Genomic DNA, 22,291 nt, shown 5'->3' with positions numbered 1-22,291 from the left:
CTTCAAGGCAGATTTCACTGGCTTTGTTTTCACTTGCCAGTGATGTAGGGCGGACTTCACTTGAGTTGTGCAGCGTTCTTCATGTTTCAGGAAGACCTTATCAACTTGTTGTACTTCAGCTTGTAGGGGAAGGGCGGACTTTGCTGAAGTTAGGCACCATAGACCTGCAGGTTAGGCGAACTTTCTTGATGTCATGCACCTTGATTTGAAGAAGGGCGGACTTGAGGAGACTTGAGAACCTTTCAACCTTGTTATTTCCCTCACTTCTTGGGCAGAGTTTGAGATACTTAGGCACCAAATGATATCCTCTTGAGCGGACTTTGCTTGATCCATGCACCATTACTTATCACCTTCGGCGGACTTCCATGAGTTTGTGTACCATCATGTTAACTTTGCAACCATTCCTAGGGCAGAATTTGAGAAGGTCATGACCATGCTTCCCTTCCATGAGGGTGGACTTTGTTCTTTTCATGCACCACTCAATGCATAGTGGACGGACTGCACCAAATCTCATGGCGGACTTTGTGAAGATTGTGCACCTACTCATGGCGGACTTTGCCAACTTCAGGAACCAGGACAAGGGTGGACTTCTTGAATTTCAGGAACCACATGATCAACTTGAAATTTCATAGCTTGTGCAATTTTTACCGGATCGCCTTGAAATTTGAAAACCATGCCTCAATCATTCACTGAATTCCTCGGGATTCCTAAAATTTAGGAAATTAGCTTTTTGGGTCAAAACTTGGATTTGAGGAGGAATTTATCGATCATTTCAGTGTATTTCAGTGCGACCAGTGCAAACCCTATATCTACTTTCCGAAATAGAAAAAGTAAGGTTCCCTAAAAAAATAGGAAAAACTTTCTAAAAATAGCCATTTCGAGGATCATGCTCAAAATGCCAAAAACGAAACTTCCTAAAAAATAGGAAAAAGCAAAACTTTCCAAAAATAGAAAGTTGTCCAAATTAGCTCAAATCAATTGCGATCTTCTAGACTCTATTCTAACCAATGGCTTCCACACAATGACACATAATGTTCAAAACTCAGGCCATTCAAAACTAACAATCTTGGCAATACTGATGCCAGAAGGTTGCAAGGCTCTAACAAAAACCCTAGAAAGCAGGAAAAAGGGAGGGTCCCCATTCTCAATGGGGCAATGTGTGAAAAAGGTCACAACAGGACCCCATCCCTAAGATTAGGTCGAGGCATTAACACCTACCTAACTAGCATCCTCTCCTCTCCTCGTTCTTCTCCTTCTCCTCTCTGACGTCCCTCCTCTCCTCGTACTCATTTTTCTCCAGTCTCTCGTTTTTCCTCTGGCCTCCCTCCTACTTGTGACGTTTTCACACATCGTCTCATTGCAAATGGGGACCCCCACTTTTTCCGCCTTTTAGGTTAGTTGTCTTTGCTTAGTCATCTAGTGGTGTCTTTGGCTATTAACCTTTTACTTGTAGGAGGTGCGATGCCTCAGGTTGCGAGGAAGTGATCAAGTCATGCCTCTCTCTTTAAGTGGAATTAAGTTAGTTAGCTCTCAAGGCTTAGGAAATGAACGATTTGTGGTGATCATTTCATTTGATCGTCATTATCATGTGCCTTCAAAATCAGAGATGGGATATTGAGTCTAAGTATGGAGAGCTGTCAAAGAGATTGGAATACTTGAGAAGAGGGGAATTAGGGCATAGGCAACCATGCTGAGGTTTTGTTGATGATGAAGGACACTTAGAATTGATGAAGTGCCACTATCAATAAAATTGAACAAGTGAGGTCACTGTCAGTGACACCCTAAATCCTCGCCTTGCCTCATCACTACTGTTAGTGACCCTCAAAATCTCCGACCAACCTCTACAAGCACTTCTAGTTGATGGTCAAAAGTCCGACCAGCTCACATGCGTTTCCTGTGACCCATCATAAGTCCGATCAAGGTGAGAAAGTCTTTATACTTAAATTTTAAGAGATAATGATGATTGAGATTGGTGAAATCTTCTAGCAATGAGTGGAGATGCTTTAAACAAGCTAATTGAGCAAGTAAAGTTGACATTTTAGAGCCACTGTTAGTGGTGTTCAAAACCTCGACTAGGCCAGTGCACTTCTAGTTAGACTTAAAAGGTCCAATCTGAGGTAAAGAGAGAACAATTTTAAGGGTTGATCGAATGAATGGTCAAGGTTGATGATCAAAGGATACAAATGACAAAGGTTGAAAGTTGTTACTTCCACTTGAGGGCTAAAACCATGGCCTAGGCACTATCACTGCTTGTCTAAAAGACTGACCTCATTTGAGGGTCACTTCCTATGCCTCCTTAAAAGCCTGACCACTTCCACTCACCCTTGAAATCTACGAACTTCATAAGCACTTTCATTTGAGGTCTAAATCCACGACCCTTCTTGAAGGTGACTACTACTTCATGACAAAATCTTCAACCTACTTGTCAGCACTTCCAGTAGGGGTTAAAAACTCCGATCAGCTTCTAGTCACTTCTAGGTGGACCTCAAAAGGCCGACCTCCCATTAGCTAATGCAAGTGGCACTTGAAAACCCCGACCTCCTTGCTTGTTGTCATTTCCAATTGATGATGAAAAGCCCAAACTTCTTGAAGATCAGTGCTAGTGCTACCCAAAAATCACGACCTCCTTATGCAAGCATTTCCAGTGCTACCTAAAATCCATGATCACTTCCAGTTGGAAGTGTAATCCATGAACTTCATTAAGGACTTCCAGTGGAGGGTCAAAAGCCTGCCCACCTTATGGATAGTGTTAGTGACCCCTTTAATCTATGGCTATGCAAGTGGAAATCAGACCTGATCTGCATGTTAGCATACAGACTTGAAGTGAGCATCAAAATCAGACCCAAATTAAAAAAAAAATCAGATCTGATTAAAAGTAAATTTCCAGCAAAACTTAGATTTCAGGATAATATATCAAAGAGCATCTTCAGACTTACATTTTATGATTTTTTTTTAATGTTATCTCGGAGAGGAAGGATTTTCAAGAACCTGATTTGTTAGGTACTAATCTCATTTTCATTTAAATCTAGGTGTTTAATGACATATCTCTTGGTCTTTCAGGTGAGGAAAGGAAGGCTTAAAGGGATGAGATTCAAGGAAGGGATCAAGATGAAAAACTTAACAACTCCAACATTACAACAACAACAACAAGAATGTTTGAGACATGGAAGAACTCAACTACATGATAGAGGATACCTCAAAGGTGCATGAAGAGGAGACACTTCTCATGGATTCCAATGGGTGAAAGACCTTTCAAGACTACAACAAAGACGAGGGACTTCAATCTCTCCAGTGCAAGATTGATATCCGAGTCATGTTATAAAAGATGAAAATCCAAAAACATCAAAAGAGTCAGCACATGCACCTTATTGTTCTAACATTCCACTTCAAGCTAGGAAGGTATATGCAATATGAAGATGTCACAAGAGACTTCACCATATAGAAGGTCAAGGACAGTTAGGACAAAGGATTCCAAGGTTGGGGGGTGAAACATATCCAAGACGAAGGAATTTCCATACAAGAAGTGGATGCAAATGCGATCAAGGTAGGAGATAATTCTAGAAGAGTTGATCAAGGTTAAAGGGTTGACTTGAGCAAAGTCATCATCACATTAGGCACTTGAAAATGTTGAGTATCAAGAGATACACCTTAATCTTTCTTCCTTGTGATGAGTTACAAGGATCAAGTGGCTAAGGTGGCACCTAGTCATCACTAACTCACTTTCACACATCATTCCAATTCAAGGCATCTAGATTCAATGCACCTGACTCATCTAATGAGGTGGATAACTACCACATGTGGGCACAAAGTTCGATGTACCTACCCTCATCATCTATTGGTCAAGCGTTCAAGGAAGTACATGTGTCCTATCTATTGTAATTTTATCATTGGTCGAGCATTAAATGCTATTTAGTGGGTGTAAGAAACCCTAATTAGGGTTTTCATCTTGTAATCGCAGCCATTGATTGTGAATCAATTTGAGCCACTCATTGTAAAAAACTATCTATATAAGGCTCAATTTTCTCATTTGTAAAGGTTAATAGTTCAATAGTAGTGAATAGTCAATAGTTAGATAGCAGCTAGAGTAGAGTAGGAGAAAAAGAGATTGTTGCCAAGACTTTGCTGCAAAAAACATGTTAATTTCATTGAAGATATGGTGAACTTCATGTGTTGATGTGTTGATTCAACATTTTGCTTGGTCTCTACTTCTCATTTATTTTTATGTTGGTTAGATGGATGGAAGCTATTATGGATGATTAAAGGTGAAATTCCTATGTTCATACTATTAGTATTTCGCTGTTTGTGAAGTATCTTGTGTGGTCAACTGAACTCTCTTCATGAGCTTAACTTCGATTGCTACTCACTCATTGATATGCATTTGCATTGATGGTCTCTATGTCGTTGGTAGTAATTTGAAAATCATTTTGCTCTCCTTAGAAGAATGCACTGAACTTTGTGGAGTTGTGGCAAAGCAAAGTCTAGTTGAATTTCACTAAGTTGTTCATAGTCTCTTACATGCTAGGATTAGATTTGACTTTCTAAACCCCCTCTCTTTTATCTTTTTTTTAGTCAAGAAAATTCCTACATTTTAGCAACATTCAAACATTCAAGTATCAACGTGAGTCCCCTTGTGATTCCAACAATATCACATCGTACACATTGAGTCATCCCATTTGATCACGCGGTTTAGCACTTGGGAGGATTTTGTTTTAGAGAGGATAGAATACTTAGTATTTTAGCTTGGTGCATAAATACACATCAACACTACTCCTCGTTCTTCGATCTTCCTCCTCCTCTCCTTTGTTCTCCTCCGACCTCCCACCTCTCCTTTTTCTCCTCTTTTTCTGTTCCTCTCCTCGTTCTCCTCACTGTTCGCCTCTTCCTTCTCTCCTACTCTCCTCCTTGATCTCTTCATTCATCTCTTCCTCTTGTTAGCTTTATCCTCCTCATACTCTTTGATCATCTCTTCCAACCTGTCTCTCCACCATTATTGCCATTTGGGCACTTCATAGACTCTTCCAACGTCTTTCGCTACCCTTCGTCCACATCACTTGTCCTTCCACCAAGCCCTTGTATCTACTTGCGTGGCATCTCTGTGCTGCCCTCACCATCTGGCCTTCAACCTCCTTCCTCTGTCTCCTGACAACAACACACACTCCCATCTCTTGCAAACACCCAATTGTCTCCATTTGCTATTTGTCCTCCACCTCCATCCTCTCTCTTCTATCCTCAATATTTACTCTGCAAGCATTTCGAGAGGGATTCGATCTTGGGAGGTAGTATCAAAACTGCCCTTGCAACTACCGTTGCATTGTGAGGTCAACCTTAATATAATTTTATGTTATTTATATATAAAATATTATTTTTATTTATATATATATTAATTATTTATTTATTCATGTAAAAATGAAAAATAATAAATATTAATATAATATATATATATAAAATATTCAAAATATATTATTATAACATATTTTGTACTTTATCTTATATAGTGTAAACCCACAGACAACACAAAGTATATAATATATATAATATGAAGCAAATGAATTATAAGTATTTTAATTTTTTTGTTTGTTCCAAATTAGGAATATTTTTATACATTTTTATTAAATATGTTATGTATTTTACAAATTAAAAATATTTACATATTTCTATTTTGTGTCTTTGCAAATTATGAATATATATAGCTGCACTTCCTCAATTTTTTGGGCCAGGGATGACAAGGAATAGGGAGATGCATTTTCAGTGTAGGGTTTTTAAGAGGCTATTTTTTCGGTGGTGACTATTTAAAACGCAAGAAATTTTTTAAAATTTAAGTAAATTTCAAATATTTATATGATAACATTGATAACACATCATCACATAGACTTTACAAAACCTTAACACATAATGTTGGCACATGCCCTAGTAGTATATTTTTTTGTCTTGTCAGCTTTGTTGCCTTAAATTTCCTACTAGACCTTGGTGACCCTTGACCCCATACTAAACCTTAAAACAATTTGAATTTTTTTATCGTTTTGGACTTTTTTGAGTTTTTTGATGTTAAATGCTTCTTTTGCCCATTATTGATAGATGATCAAAGAATTCTGAAATGGTCATCCTTGGTATTTTTATGCTTTGCCTTTATTGTTTTTACTTTTTTGTGTTGGACCTAGTTGAGTCTTGACCCCAACATTAATATTTTAAATCTTTTTATCTTTTTGGATTTTCTTGGATCTTTCTAGGTTGTTTTGGGTTTTTTGATGTTAAACTCTTAGTTTCCCATTAGGACAATCAATTAGAAAATTCTTTGATGGGTATTCTTGGTCTTTTTGTGCTTTGCTTTCATTGTTTTGTCATAAGTCTAAATTTAAAAATTTTAGCCACAAAGGTTTTGAGTTCAATTTCCAAGGATTGGGTGGAATTTTAGGTTTTTAGAGTTACCCTTAACATTCCTTTCCTTTGAAACCCCCTTTTCCCCATTTCTTTCAATTTTGGGATTTTTTACTTTCAAATCTTAGCATCTTGACATGCTTTCCTCCAAACCCCACATTTTCTCTATAACTTTGGGATTTCAGATTTTCTCATCCCAACATTTTGGCATGCCTTTCCTCCAACCCCCCCTTCTTCCATACATTTTGGGATTTCGGATTTTCTCATCCCAACATTTTGGCATGCCTTTCCTTCAACCCCCCTTCTTCTATACCATTTTGGGATTTCAGTTTTTCCCATCCCGCTATCTTGGCATGCTTTTCCCTACCATTTGGGGATTTTAGACTTTCTTATCTTGACATCCCTTTCCTTGGATACCCCATCTTTCCCTACCATTTTGGGATTTCAGATTCCTAGCTTGACATTTTGCCATGCCTTTCCTCGGATCCCCCTTGTCCCTACCATTTCAAGATTTTAGACTTTCTCATCTTGGCATTATCATTTTGGGAATTTTTAACCTTCTTCCCCCTTTGCTAGTCGAAGTCTCCAAATTTTGCTGTTTGAATAATAAATCATCTCTACCTCCTTGCATGATCCATGATGCCATTAAGGGTCTTAAAGTGTATCTTTGTAGATAATGGAATATTTTGAAATGCCTCTTAGTACTTGTGAACCCCTTGGAGACATGATTGGTGTACAAAGGCATGGTTTCAAATGTATGGTTATGTGGAGATGATGGAAGTAGACAAGCAATTTGTGTAATCGCAGATGACTCTTAGTTCTTCCCCTAAGTTTTCTTGATGATGTTGAAAAACATATCTATGCATGTTTTCAATCAAGAAGGATAGGTGGGCAAAACGATTACAGTAGTTGAAACAAAATAGCATGGTTATTGAAAATGAGGGCTTCCTTCTAGGAATTGGGTTAGAGCATTTTTTGCATTGTAATTTTATAGGTTTTCTCGCAAAGGGTTCAATACCACATTGTAATCTTAAAGTAATGTTTTAATGTGCAAATTTTGCGTCTTTTGAATGTCTCCTTGAACACTGTTTACTTTTGATGATCTTATTGATCTTCTTGGTCACATTTGCTGATTTGAGTGTTAGTTTTGATCGATTTATCAATTGGAAGGCATTAAAATGCCTTGTAAAGTTGTAGGGCCTCTTATGAAAATAACACAAGAAAGGTATTGGTTTCTTTATGGATAACTAACGTATGTTCAATTGGATATTTTGTAATTTAACTTGCTTGTTTACATGCATAGGGGCTAGCTTATATGTAGAATTGAGAGCTATAGTCCTTATTTTTACCTTCGTTAAGGTATCATAGAATGGTCCTTAATCAATGTTCTCCTTTGGTTAATAAAACTTTAGACTTTGTATCCCTCATTGGATAAAGGCATTACAACTTTATATCGTCTAGCTTGCTTGATGTACTTGCAGGTCAGCCATATGAAAAGGGCAAAGAAATTCATTGTGTATGTTAGACAATTACAACTCTATTGCGTAGGAAACTTGGGGACAACCAAGAGAAGTATAAAGATGGCATTCTAAACATAGCATTGAGCACAAGTTCAAGGTGTGTGATGAGGGAGCAACAAGAAAGATGAAATCCTTGAGGCATGACCTTTTTTCAATTTTAGAACAAGCTGGCAAAAATTTCTTCCAGCTTGGTTTGCTGTATTTGGTTTTGTCATTCATGGATGATCTTAGTCTAGGTTTGTTGGAAGAGTTTGGGTGGGATGTAATGTTATAGAGGAAGGAAAGGAAAACACATATTGGGTTACAAGAAACATGGTTGGTGTTAGTGTGAATAAGGTATTTTACCTAACTAGTTCACCTAGTAGGTCCTATTCACATATTAAGTTTACTTAGGTCCTAGGAATCTTTTTAGAAGTCTTAGTTGACATTAGATCTTATCTTTTGTCATTTGCTTCTCGTGTCTTAGGTCATTTAATATTTTTTATGTTAGTGTTTTCATGTCATGGGATTAAGACACTTGTCCAAATCTTGTCTAATCCAATTTTCTCAACCTTGCCAATATAAGCAAGGCATCATATGCACATTGTAAGTCTGAAATCAATCTAATCCATTGTGCCCATAATCAAGTATTGTTTTGCTCTTGTTGCTTTCTTGTGGAAGGTATCTTTTGGTTTTGTAGGTGATCGCGAAGTCTTTAAAACAATGCGAGACACACAATGGATTTCAAAGAATTGATTGATTAACAGAATGAGCAAGACGCTCATAAATAATACAAGGATATTTACAAGAATAACAAGTTTCTAATAAGAAACTGCTGAGAAGATCGAAGACGATCTAACTAAAATAGAATATACACTATTGAGCATTAATACTAAAATTAACGTTATTTTAATATTCTATTACCCTCCCTTAATGCTCAATCTATTAACTACACCTATAGACCCCCTGAATTTTACAAATTTATCAGGACCAAGGGGCTTGGTGAAGATGTCTGCTGGCTGCTCCGAGGTAGGAACATATAGCAACTGAATGGATTCGTCTTCAACCATCTATCGAATATAGTGACAATGAGTTTCCACATGCTTGGTTCTTTCATGGAAGACTGGATTCTTGGCGAGTTTGAGCACTCCCTGATTATCACAGAACAAGGGAGTAGGACCTGCCTGGGAGACATGCATATCCGCAAGCATTCGTCGAAGCCAAACCGCCTCACAAGATGCCTTAACTGCTCCCCGATACTCTGCTTCTGTCGAGGAGAGAGCCACTGCTTGCTGCTTCTTACTAGTCCATGTGACAGCACCAAATCCCAAACTAAACACATACCCTGCTGTAGACTTACGGTCATCAACCGAACCTGCCCAGTCAGAATCTGTGTAACCACTGAGTATAGGATTAGAACTCCGAGTGTACAGAAGTCCATAATCAGGAGTGCCACTCACATAACGCAGCACACGCTTCGTTGCTATCCAATGATCAGCCTTGGGAGCTGTCATGAAGCGTGAAATGTAGCTCACTGCAAAACTGATGTCAGGTCTAGTGGCAGTAAGATAGATGAGGCTGCCCACTAGTTGCCTGAACAGAGATTCATCCACAACTGGTGAAGATGACTGAGTTGAAAGTTTGAGCTCGGGTTCCATAGGAGTAGAGGCAGGTTTGCAATCCTGCATTCTAAACCTGTCCACAAGACTTCTGGCATACTTGGACTGAGAGAGAAAGATACTGTTCTCAGTCTGCCAGACTTCAACTCCTAAGCAGTAATGTAGAAGTCCCAAATCTGTCATATCAAAGGTGCGGCACAAATCTTGTTTGATCCCAGTGATCAAATGTGCTGAACTGCCAGTAATGATTAAGTCATCCACATAGACAACCACAAACAGAATATCATTACTAGAATGCTTGATATACAAGTTTGCATCAGATGGACTTCGCTGAAAATTATGATCTGTCAGGTACTTATCAATTTTCATGTACCAAGCCCGAGGAGCTTGTTTCAGACCATAGAGTGCTTTGACTAGTCTACAGACCTTCTGTTCTTGACCAACAACCTTGAATCCTGGGGGTTGCGTCATGTAGACTTCTTCCTGTAAGTCACCATTCAAAAAAGCACTCTTGACGTCCATCTGATGGACTTTCCAACTGAACTGGGCTGCCAAGGCAAGAACAAGTCGTATGGTACTCATTTTGGCTGTAGGAGCAAAAGTCTCCTCGTAGTCAATGCCTTCTTTCTGTGAGAACCCACGAGCAACAAGACGAGCCTTATACTTGTCCAGGGTTCCATCAGCTTTGTCTTTTACTTTGTACACCCATTTGCAGCTAATGGGCTTCTTCCCTGAAGGAAGATCAGAAAGGGCCCAAGTGTGATTCTTCTAAAGACTCTGAAACTCAGCTTCCATAGCCTGTTCCCACTCAGGTATACCTTTAGCCTCTGAGTATGTCTGAGGCTCAAAAACACTGTGTATGTTAGCCATGAGAGCAAAATTGACTGTATGCTGCTGTTTGCTCTTATTACGGGAGGTTCTACCCTCAATGAGCTTAGTATCCCTGAGATCACCAATGGTCTTGGCCCACCATTTAGGCCGGAGAGTAGAAGTGCGAACATCTGGAGGAGCTGGAAGAGGCTCAGGATCAAGAGCAGGAGGAGGATTGTTCTCCGGAGGAAACTCAGGTAGTGCATCATCGAAAATAGATTTTGCATCATCCCTCCCATCAGGCGAACCTAATGGAATAAGAACACTGTGAGGCTGATCCTCAGAACTCTGCTCAGAAGAAGGGGACTGAAAGAATCCTCTCTCTTCATCAAATACAACATCACGACTGAAGATAAGACGTTCAGTGTCTATATCTATCAGTCTGTAGGCCTTATGGTGATCACTGTATCCTGTCATCATGAGTTTTTGACTTTTGGAATCCAACTTGGAGCGCTTAGCATCTGGAATCCAAACATAGGCAACAGAGCCAAAAACCTTCAGGTGGTTAATCTTAGGCTTCCGACCAGACCAAACCTCTTCTGGAGTCTTCCCCTTAACAGCCTGAGTAGGGGAACGGTTAAGAAGGTAGACAGCAGTAAACACTGCTTCAGCCCAATACTTATTCAGAACACTCCTGTGTTGTAACATAGAGCGAGCCATCTCAACAACCGTACGATTGCGACGCTCGACAACACTGTTTTGCTGAGGAGTGTAGGGTGTAGTCAATTGGCGTTTGATGCCATGGGTATCACAGAAGTTGGAGAATGCAGCAGAACAAAATTCCCCCCCGTTATTTGTCCTAAGAGTAATGATACTATGTCCAGATTCTTTTTCAACAAAGGACTTAAACTTCTGAAAGATACGAAATACATCTGATTTATGTTTAAGAAAGTACACCCACATCTTTCTACTAAAATCATCTACAATAAGCAAAAAGTATTTGCAACCAGTAACAGAAGATGTATTCATAGGACCACAAATATCAGCATGAAGTAATTGAAGTACCTTAGATGCGCGCCAAGACTTTCCATGTGTGAATGAAGTCCGATGCTGTTTGCCAGCTTGACAGGCGCCACATACTCCAAGATGCTAAGTCTGTATATCACCTGAAACAAGTCCCTCCCGAGATAGCTGAGAGAGATACTGAATGTTGAGATGTCCATATCTCTGATGCCACAAAGTGCTGAGAGGAGAAACACGAGCTGCCAGAGCCACTTCAGGAGAATCACCAGTGTCAAGAAGCCTATATAGGCCATGATCCTCTAGACCAACAGCAACAGTAAGACGAGTCTCCCGATCAATGATGGAACACTTGTGAGCACTGAACACCACATCTAGCTGAGGAGAATTCCTCATAATCTGGCTGACAGAGAGCAGATTAAGTTCCATTCCAGGAACATAGTACACATTCAGAAAAAGGAGAGTCCTGCCACGAGACTGTATCTGAACAGTGCCTCGGCCAACAACTGTATACTCCTCACCTTCGCCAAATACAACGGAATCACTGAAAGGTGAGAAGTCTGTAAACCAGTCACGCCGATGAGAAAAGTGACGTGATGCACCAGAGTCGATGTACCAAGCAAAAGACCTGGCATGATCTGAAGACCTCTTAGCCATAAAGGCATAAAAGGCAGACTCCTTCTGCTCGGAATGTTCAACAACATGCGCCTTCTGGTGTGACCCTCCCTGCTTCTTTTGTTCAGAAGCGAGCCTCTGATGGCAATCTTTCTTCATATGGCCGTACTTGTGACAGTAATTGCATTGCACATTCTTCTTCTTAGCTCCATCCTGTGTCTGAGAAGAGCCTTTCTGTTGAGAAGACTGAGAGGACTGAAATTTGCCTTTATCCTTGTGAAAGGATTGAGCTGTAAAGGCATTTTCCGAGGAGGCTGATGTAGTACCACTACCAAACTGTTGTTTCCAGCGATCCTGCTGTAGAAGTTTGGTGCACAATTCTGAAAACTTTAGATCAACATTAGTGGAAGTAATATTGAGGGTCTCAATGAAGTGTTCATACGATTTCGGAAGACTTTTCAGAGTGATTACTACCATGTCTTCTTCCTCCATAGTCTAACCAATAGCTTCGAGCTGATCTCGAATGTCCTTAATCCTCGTGAGGTGTTCTTGTAAGGACATACGTTCGTCCATCATAATGGAGAACAGCTGATTCTTTAGAAAGAATGCTCGGCTCTTGTTGGATGTCTCATGCAATTCCTTCAGATGCTTCTAGATGTCAGAAGCTGTCTTGCCGGAAGGAATCTGCGGTAACTGATCATCAGTCACTGAGAGTTTGAGAAGCATAACTGCCTCCCGATTGCATTCATCAAACTTATCTTGATCTGCACCAGGTGTACCAGGACTGAGCTCTTTTCCCAAAACAAGCTGGTCAAGACGCCTATATTCAAAAATGGTCAACATACGCTGTTTCCAGATGTTGTAATTGTGGCCATTAAAGCGTTGACTGCCTTCTAATAAGAAACTGCTGAGGAGATCGAAGACGATCTAACTAAAATAGAATATACACTATTGAGCATTAATACTAAAATTAACATTATTTTAATATTCTGATCTGCAAACCCCTTCTCATTTTCGAGAGATAATTAGGTGTGGGCTTTTGTTAGATGCACTTTGGTGCAAATTGGACCTCACCATTGAATATCTCGGGGAATCATTTTTTGTGGCTTTATATTGCAAGTTCATTTTGGAGCATGTTGGTGCATATCTAAGTTCACTATTGAGTTTAGAGTGTTCAAGAAAGTTAGATTGGGCTTTTGTTTCACTCAATTTGGCCACTGCATGCTAAGTTTGAAGTTCACATCTGGTGAACAACTTTTTATTGGAGCACTTTCAGCCCAAATGGATGCTTCAATTACATTCAAAAGGCCCATGAACCTCTATTTTCATATAAAACATGTCCATTTTGGACAAATTTAATTTTTGGTGAATTTTTTTTGCTAAGAGGTTCGTCACTATAGGCTAAATTCAGTGTTTTAAAAAAAGATCATAACTTATGATCTGGAAGTCGAATTTTTGCAAATAAGATATTGTTTGAAATATGGTTTCGTGTACTTTCCAATGGTGTAGGTTTTATTACTAGATCTTGTTTTCAGTAAAGTTATTGCTAATTGAAGTTAGATCTTAGTTTTTTGCTCTCGAGCTCACAACATTTAGGCTACATCTCTGATTTTTGCGATTCTTGTGGCGTTTGAAAGGTATTTAGGAACTCTATCAAGCCATCCATGTTCTTTTTCTAGATTCAGTCCTAGGTACATCCTATTTAATTTTTGCCAAATTTGCATTATGGAGAATTATTTGGACATCTTGGCACTTTGGAAGGTGTTGTTTTGATCAAATACCTTCATTTCAGCCACATTATGTATCAATCTTAGATTTTATCATTTGAGGAGTGTATCATTGTTATAATCATGGGTTATGCAACTTATTCTTCTATAATCGTTCTAAGGACAATTATGAGTATTGGCAAAAAGGCAACTTGACGCATTAAAGGTGGTTGAATCTTTTGCCTCATCTTTGTGGACTCGTCTTTGAGCTAGAGACAAAATGGAAGAAATCAGTTCGTAGTAATAAAAATGATCATGTCATAGAATTGATTGGTACAAGCATCTTTTGGGAGGCCTACTATCATATCTCAGGAACCAATTGTCCATGCATAGTTTAGACCAAGATTTGGGAGATCTATGGAGATCCAAATAATCCTCCATTCCTAGATGATCTTGCATTAGATTGCCTCATTCCACTTGATGATGTTGATAATTTACCCTTTGATGATGATACATTAGAGGAGCTTGAATATGATAATTAAGAGACCTCTCTTGCAGCTCCCACTTTTCCAATTGGAATTGTCAAATATCTTTTGCTACTACATCTGAGTTTAGAGATGCTTCATCAAGAGTTTCTAGCGATTATTTGTAGTGAGTAAATCAAAGTCTTTCAGTGCGTCTTTGTCGGATGATTACTTGACAAGTATTTGAGATTTCTTCGTGGAGTTTCACACTTTAGATTTGGAGGACACATTTGAGGGGTTATCTCCTCTTTGATGACAACTCCATCATAGCTATTGTAACATTATCTTTGTCTTTGGATATTATTCAACATCAATTAGCTCTTGATCCCGGTTTTTCACCTTCATCTTTATTTGGGCATGTACCTAATTTGATTGTGGCATCATCATCTACCAAGTACATGGCAACCTATGAGAAAATTTCAGAGACACAATCATCATAAATTTGGATCATTATTCCTACAAATTCTTATCTGAAATGTGAAATATTTCTGCATTTGTACTCTGTCTATCTTCTTCCCAAAGGGGGAAATGTTGTTTGTAGGCATTGGATCATGCTTTGTTTTCAAGTATTCATCGTTTCTGTAGGAGATTACACATTGTGGGGCAGCTACATGGTCTCCTTTTTTCCTTCCCGTGGAGGCACAATTAATTGTATACTTGTGATGGATCTCATCTTTGGGGGCTCTTGAGTTCCTCATCCATCACTTGTTTAAGTTTGTTTGCAAATTTTCTTTTTGTTGGAGGAGTTTTGTCCCATTGGGTTTTTTTGTTTGTTTGTTTTTGAGAGATTGCATTTGTAAATGGGTACCTAACATGGCCTAATAGTTGGGACTCATAATCACCATTATCCTCATCCATGCATCATTTACATTTTTTTAACTCCCTAAGTTTCACTCAAGGGGGGGTGTTGTTGCAAATAAGGTATTTTACCTAACTAGTTCACTTAGTAGGTCCCATTCACACGTTAGGTTTACTTAGGTCCTAGGAATCTCTCTAGAAGTCTTAGTTGGCACTAGATCTTATCTTATCTTTTGTCATTTACTTGTGTCCGAGGTCATTTAATATTTTTTATGTTAGTTGTTTCATGTCATAGGATGAAGACACTTGAGAGGTCCAAATCTTGTCTAATTCTATCTCTCAACCTTGCCTATATAAGCAAGGCATTATATGTACATTGTAAGTCCAAAATAAATCTAATCCATTGTGCCCATAATCAAGCATTGTTTTACTCTCGATGCTCTCTTGTGGAAGACATCTTTTGGTTTTGTAGGTGATCTTGAAGGCTTTAGTCCATTGGTGGCTCTAATAGTTGGTTGGGTTGAAGGGGCAACTCCCAACCAAGATAAAGTGGTACTCTAAGGATGATGTTGAAAAGAAACTTCTACATGTTATGATTCCTTGAGATTTTGGGGACAAAAAGGCTCTTGATTGGAAAGGATTGATCCAAAAATTGGGTCTTGTTTGCAATTTTGAGAGGCTGCTTTTTCTCCATTTCAGTCCATGAAGTTTAATCAAGGTGTTCTTTCATGTGGGAGAATTGGTTTTTGTTGATTTGGCATGTTGAAGAGATGTATGTGGGGTTGTTAAAGACTTAGGGTGATCCAAAGCATCTAGAGGAAGAAGATGGACTTGCTTGTAGTTATGAAAAATGATGATTTTTGCTACTTTTGGTGAGTTTGCTGCTTCCACATGCAGCAAACGTGGCATCCACCTTGGCAAACTCATTAGCAAGTGGGTAACTCATTTTGTGTATGTTTGACATGGAATTTGGAAGGTTTTGATTGTTTGTTATCACTTCCAAACTCTGGAATTCATGCTTCTAGTTTGGTGGAATAGAGGAGCATCTACTTAAGCATGTTTTAGGGCTTAATTCAGGTTGACATTTTTGTTTACCTTCATTGCTAGAAGATATATGCTTTCTAAGCCATTGTTAGAGTAGGGTACATAATAAAACAATGTGTGGATGGATTTTTTTGCCTCATGTAACTTGTTGAGGAGTTATAAAGGTGATGTTTGAACTATATTCATCTTCATTGATTGTACTTGACTATTTGTAATGGAGTTGGAGGTGATTTTCCTCATCAAATTGGAGTTTTCTCCCTTCTAGGGTTTCTTTAGATCAAATTCATCCATTTAGTAATTGTTTAGTGTGTGCTGCTCCATTTTCATGTTTTCATTTGTTTTGAAACCAAGTTATTGAATCAAAATCAAGAATGAGGATGGATATGTGTTTCTATATGCTAATACAGCAAATTTTTGTTGGGGGTTGGGTACGTTTGTACAAAAATATATAAATATCACATATATATTATAGTCTAAAAATATAATAAGTATAATATATTAGAAAATTTGAATTATCATATACTAATGTGTTTAGAATGTTTAATATCTATACATAAAATTAAAATACACAGTACACACACATATATACATATATATATTCAAAATATAATTAAGTTCAAAATTGTATACGCTAAACAAAATTATTATAAATATTTGTTAAATGTAATATACTAATGTATTTAGAACAATATCTATACGTAATATTATAATCTATATATATATATTTATATATATATGTATTATAATAATGTCCATAGTATATACCGATATATAAAGTTGTTTTTCTTAGAGAAAACCTAGTAAAGGAAAACTGTATGGATGCCAATCGTCATATATGTTATAAAATGATTTTCTCTTTTCCCTTTTCATTGCAATTATATTCACAATGATACTTGGATTTCTTGCTCAAACTCTTGTGTGCCCTCATGACTGACAAGTCCCAATAGAGAATAAAAATGCAAATGGTGTGAGATCTTGTGAAGTTTTCAACACCAAAATGACCTTGCTCAAATGCTTATGATCGATACATTTCCTTTCCACCCGCTTGTTGCAAGGTTTGCGCCCTTGGTCTCCTTGTGCTGTGCAGCGCAGTGCTCGGGTTTGTGACATGGCTTAACGACCTCTTGTGGATTCTATAAGTCTAGTGGTTTTATCGGGCATTAAAAAGTTATCTTTTGGTGCAACAGCAACCATATTTCTAACAAGTGGTATTAGAGCTTGGGTCACAGGTTCAAACCCCCTTGCTTGCGTTGGGGGGGCATTGTTGCAAGGTGTGCGTCCTTGGTCTCCTTGTGCAGCGCAACGCAGCGCTCGGGTTTGTGACATGGCTTAACCACCTCCTATGGATTCTATAATTTTAGTGGTTGTATCGGACATTAACAGGTCGATTTTTTGGTGCAACAACCATACTTCTAACACCACATACAAACAAAATGCACACGAAATACACCTTTGAAAATTTGCAAGTGTAGGGTTTAGTGTTGCTGCGATAGTTGTTTAAGGTTTCCTTGTTGAAGAAAAAAAAAGCATTTTGAATATTGTAATCATTTTGGATTTGTTCTAGATTTGCCACATCAAGCTCATAATCACCTAGGTTTGAGCTGCAGCATTTCAGGGCAAATTCAACTGCTCCAAATTGAACCTTGTGCCAATCCACAATCGATTCCACTATGTACTCAATTTCTGGTAGGACTTGCACTTGGAAACAACCATATTTTAGGCCAATTCAGTAACATAGTTTTGTTATGGTGTTTAAATACTTGTTTTAGAACTGTCCGCATGTTTCTAAGGACTACAACACTTAATTGCATAAAAATGGGGGTTAATTTTAGTTGTCAACTGTTTGCAATATATAACTGGAGAACTCTTTGAGAGTAATTGATGCAAGCTTACAGATCAATACCGCTTAGTTATAGGAAATTCTTCATGTTTTTCAAATTTGGCTTAAAAAATTATATTATACTGATTTATAACTTTGTGCAAAGATGGTCGAATGGGGACTGCAATCAATCAAACTTGTCAAGCTCTTCCATTAAAAAATGAGTCTAATTTTCTATTATTTTTGCAATGCAATCATGGTTGGTGGTTAGTATTTTTAACTTTTTGGATCATTGCTATGCTTCCCCTTTTTCAACTTGAGAAATCATAGAATTACATATTTGTAAGATATTAGAAATTAAGGAATGATATAACATCTTTATCTATGCCATCTTTTAAAACTTCAGTTCTAGTCTATGTTGGCCTAGAGTGAACTCCAGCATCAATCACAATTAAGTTATTAACGACTTGGTATGATTTCTCTTAATTGTATTTAATTTTGTTGAAAAAATATTAGGGATAAAATCATCCCTTCCAAAATAATTTTTTCTTCTTCCATTTGATGTTCTTTTAATAAGAAAATTGTGTGTACAAGTTAAAATCAACCAAAACAAAAAGAATGTAAATATATGAACAGTTCAATCCTGCTTCTCTTCTGTCATTGGTCAATTCTGCAAGTTTCCACCATACCTCCATTAATCCTAAGAGTGCATCAAACCTATGTTTGATGACATTTTGAGGATGACAGTGCTATATGTATATATATTCAAATTTCTACAAGTTTAGCTGTACATGACATCAAAATTTAAGTTTAGACATTCATATACTGTATCAAATGTGAATAGGATATTTGATTGTTTCCTTGATAGTATCCCTGTTAGGTATAACTCTGGAACAAGAACAGGTAAAGTAAATAAATATTGGTAAAATGCACATTGCATAGCATGTGTAAGCAGGATACATAACTAAAAAATAGCATACTTATTTTTGTAAGGCTGACAGGATCTGTGGCTTTGGAGTTGACTGCTCTTCAACCAGGCTTGGATTTCACGGATTCTTCTGCAGTGTTCAAGTTGATCCAGTCAAAGGGATATTTGAAAGGATCTGGTACTACATCATGGTATGCTGCAATAGAAAGCACAACCCATGAAAATCTTGTCTCAAGTGCCCTTGGAGGATTGGTTATACATTTGCATAGGATGAAGGTGACTAATTTGCTAATATACCTTTACATGCATAGTTGCAATCTTGTTGTATTTGAGCAATGACATGCTGTTGTGTGTTTTCTTTATGAATACTAGCTGGATGACGATCTACTTTGTAATGGGGCTGTTTGTCCTTATCAAGTCTATAAGGGCTCACTTCGGCTTGATGGTCAAACTCTTTCGAACCTTGAGATTTTCAATAATAATGCAAATGGAAGTGATGAAGGTTAATTCACTATCACAATGGGCATGGCACTTTATCTCAGCACTTACCCTTGTTTTATTAAGATTTTATGCAAATATCATGGCATGCTTACTAGTTTATTTTCCAAATCTTTGTAAACAAGCATTGATGAGCTTTCTGTTTAAAGAGTACTCTAGATTTGTAGATGTGAGAATTCTAGTAGCTAATCATTATTTTGCAGGGACACTTTTCAAGTATCTTGATCATTGTACTACTTCTTTTGGGAAACGTCTTCTGAGACGTTGGATTTGCCATCCTTTGAGAAATGTTCAAGATATTAATTATAGGCTTGATGCTGTGGAGGAGCTCATTAGTCGGCCAGAAATTGCGGTTTGTATTTCAGAAAGGTTACGAAAATTACCAGATCTTGAACGACTTGTTGCCCGTATTAGGGGATCAGCAGGCACATTATCTGCTGGCCTGGGGCCCTTGGTTGGGCCAAAAAAAATTAAACAAAGAGTATGTATGTTTATGTGAGTTTTTGGTTGCTCTTTATTGACATTTATGCATTGTAGTATGGATCAATTATTTTTGACAACAACAGACATATTGAGTAACTAATATGTCCTTATTTGCTGATTATATGTTTTAAAAAAGTATAAACATATGAGCTAGATGTTTCATTCACTGTGTATACCCTTCAACACAGCACAGAGGGCATACCGCTATTCACTAGAGTAGTTGTTTTCTACTATTTTCAATTCAAAATTTCAATTATTTGCTGACTGCAATTTTATGCTGAGCGTCCCTTGCTTTGGTGTTTCTGGTGGGAGACATGTTTTCTACACATGCAAAATCATCCCGTTTTATTCTATTGTACTCTTTCAAGGAAGGCTGGTTGATATGTAGAATCGTAGATACATCAGCCGTTGATTAACATCCCCCATACCCAGAATACCTTATAAATTTCCCGACTGAATGTAATGATGTCAATTCTGATTTGGCTTATTTTCAACACTTGATCGTTATGATGTGAATTTTTCTGCTGCTATTAACCATAATGCTCACAATTATAAAGATTCATCCAATTCTGGCTTTGTGTCTGGTATTCCTCTTTCTTTGTTGCTAGAATTTGATTTTGTCCCATTGATTACTATTTAACTTCCATTGCTATGACAATACAATAGCTTTATTGTTTGTAGAGCTTGTTTTAGTTTTGTACTTGAAGTTAATGGCAATTTATTACCTTGATTCTCTAAACGTTTGTCATTTTTATAGTAATTGTAGTATTGTATTCTATGCGAAGGTTAAGACACTTGCCGCTGCTGTCAAGGGACTGCGAGATGGAATGGACTTGCTAAAGGTCCTTCACATTGGAGATCAGGATGGACCTCCAAAGACACATTTGCTTTGGGAAACATCAACCATGAGAAATACAATTCAGCTTAACCAAATACTTGATCAGATTGAATTGATAATAGAAGAGAAACTGCCTTTTGATGTGAAATTTCCAAAGCAGGTCAGTTAAGATGGTTGTGGCGTTGTACCCTGAAAACCAACTCTATTTTTTTCCACGTGTAATTTGTTTTCTCAGTGCAAATGGTTTATACTTGACTGGAGATGTTAATTATGGCTGCTTAAGGTTGTAGGCAGAGACAAATATCTGTCCTCTTTATTTCATGGCTTTGTCTCACCATTGCATTCACCGGCTTACATATCTAGCTTATGAAGGATCTTCAACTTGTCCTTTTCCTGATTGTATTGCACATTGAAAATGCTGTTGCTATCTGACAGTTTTATATTGCATGTGTGAATATCCGATCTTCAATTCTTAATTCCAAGATGATGCAAATACTCTATTTATTGATTTCATTTGTGTGTGATGGTTTTGGGCCATTGTTACCAAGAAGCATAAGGTACTTCCTAGTTGCTTCTCAGTTAATTCTGTTGGGTGTGAATGAAGTAAGGATCTGATACTGTAGCAAGCAATAACCTATGCAAATTAATTACAGCTTTTCAACTTGAGGCTAAAAGAAAGGAAACACTTGCAGTTTTTTTTAACATTAATTATCTGAAAGGAAACTTGAACTTAAATCTGAAATCTTGAATTGAACAGAGATCTATGCTACGAGCAAAAATAGTAGATACAAATGAAAACTTAAACATTTTAAATTAAAAGAATAGAGAGGTTTAGAAGATACATATTCTAGATGCCAAATTTTGATCTTTCATAACTTAACTAATAAACCACTGAGGAGGCTGCGGACTTACTAGTCCCTCGTACCATATCCGATTGGCCCGACCTTTCGTAGGGAGGTAACGAAAAGTTCAACTCATGCCATCTGAGACTGGCGTATAATCCTACACAGCTCCCTAGTCGGTCATATACTATAGGATAATCCTAACTAGTATGACCTCTAACCGGGTTGTGTATCTGGATTAACACATTGGTTGATGCTTACCGAAGTAACATCACCTTGGCTGAAGGTTTAAATGTATTTGTAATCTCGTTAATTAATGAAGTCATCGTTCATCACCCTACTGGGTTGGATCAAATTCTTGAAGGTATTCAAGTCCTCATGTCTGTCTCTATGCTATTGCATACTGACTCTATGAGGCTCATTGGCTGACATAATGTTTAGATCCAAGTTTCACATATTGGTCAACAAACTTGAGGTGACTTATACTCTTATGGTGTAACCTATCTTTTGTCAAAACCCTAGATTAATTAAAATGTAGAATACATACTTGTGCCCTTGAGCAAGCAATCTGCTCCCTCACGAGTACAAGAATGAATCCGTGCTTACTGGACATGCGGAATTCACCGCCCTCTTTTGATAACCAATGTTCTGTACAAATTTACTAGTCTTTAATTACAGCAATTGAATAGTTCACATTTCATACAGTCCCAATACTGTTTACTCATGAAAAGTAGTCCATACTTGGCCTTTATTAGCTATATTTGCCATTGAGTTGCATATGGTTTTAACCCTTCATGGCTGCAACTTGAACTTTTAGATATCAGTTCTTTCCTAAGAGCTTAATTAGCGGATGTCTGCTTGTGACTTACTTGG

General features: G+C 37.8%; 1 protein-coding gene across 1 annotated transcript in view; it reads left to right on the top strand.

Annotated features, from left to right (window-relative positions):
* Positions 1-22,291, top strand: part of LOC131036830 (DNA mismatch repair protein MSH7) — a 106,059-nt gene that overhangs the window by 53,416 nt on the left and 30,352 nt on the right. Inside the window, exons 10-13 of the mRNA XM_057968823.2 lie at positions 18,831-19,033; positions 19,130-19,259; positions 19,459-19,736; positions 20,524-20,736. Coding sequence (XP_057824806.2) covers positions 18,831-19,033; positions 19,130-19,259; positions 19,459-19,736; positions 20,524-20,736 — 824 coding nt within the window. The remainder of the gene's footprint in view (positions 1-18,830; positions 19,034-19,129; positions 19,260-19,458; positions 19,737-20,523; positions 20,737-22,291) is intronic.

The sequence above is a fragment of the Cryptomeria japonica genome, chromosome 3 (assembly GCF_030272615.1).
Source record: "Cryptomeria japonica chromosome 3, Sugi_1.0, whole genome shotgun sequence".
Lineage (NCBI taxonomy): Eukaryota > Viridiplantae > Streptophyta > Pinopsida > Cupressales > Cupressaceae > Cryptomeria > Cryptomeria japonica.
This window is presented reverse-complemented; position numbering and strand designations above follow the sequence as displayed.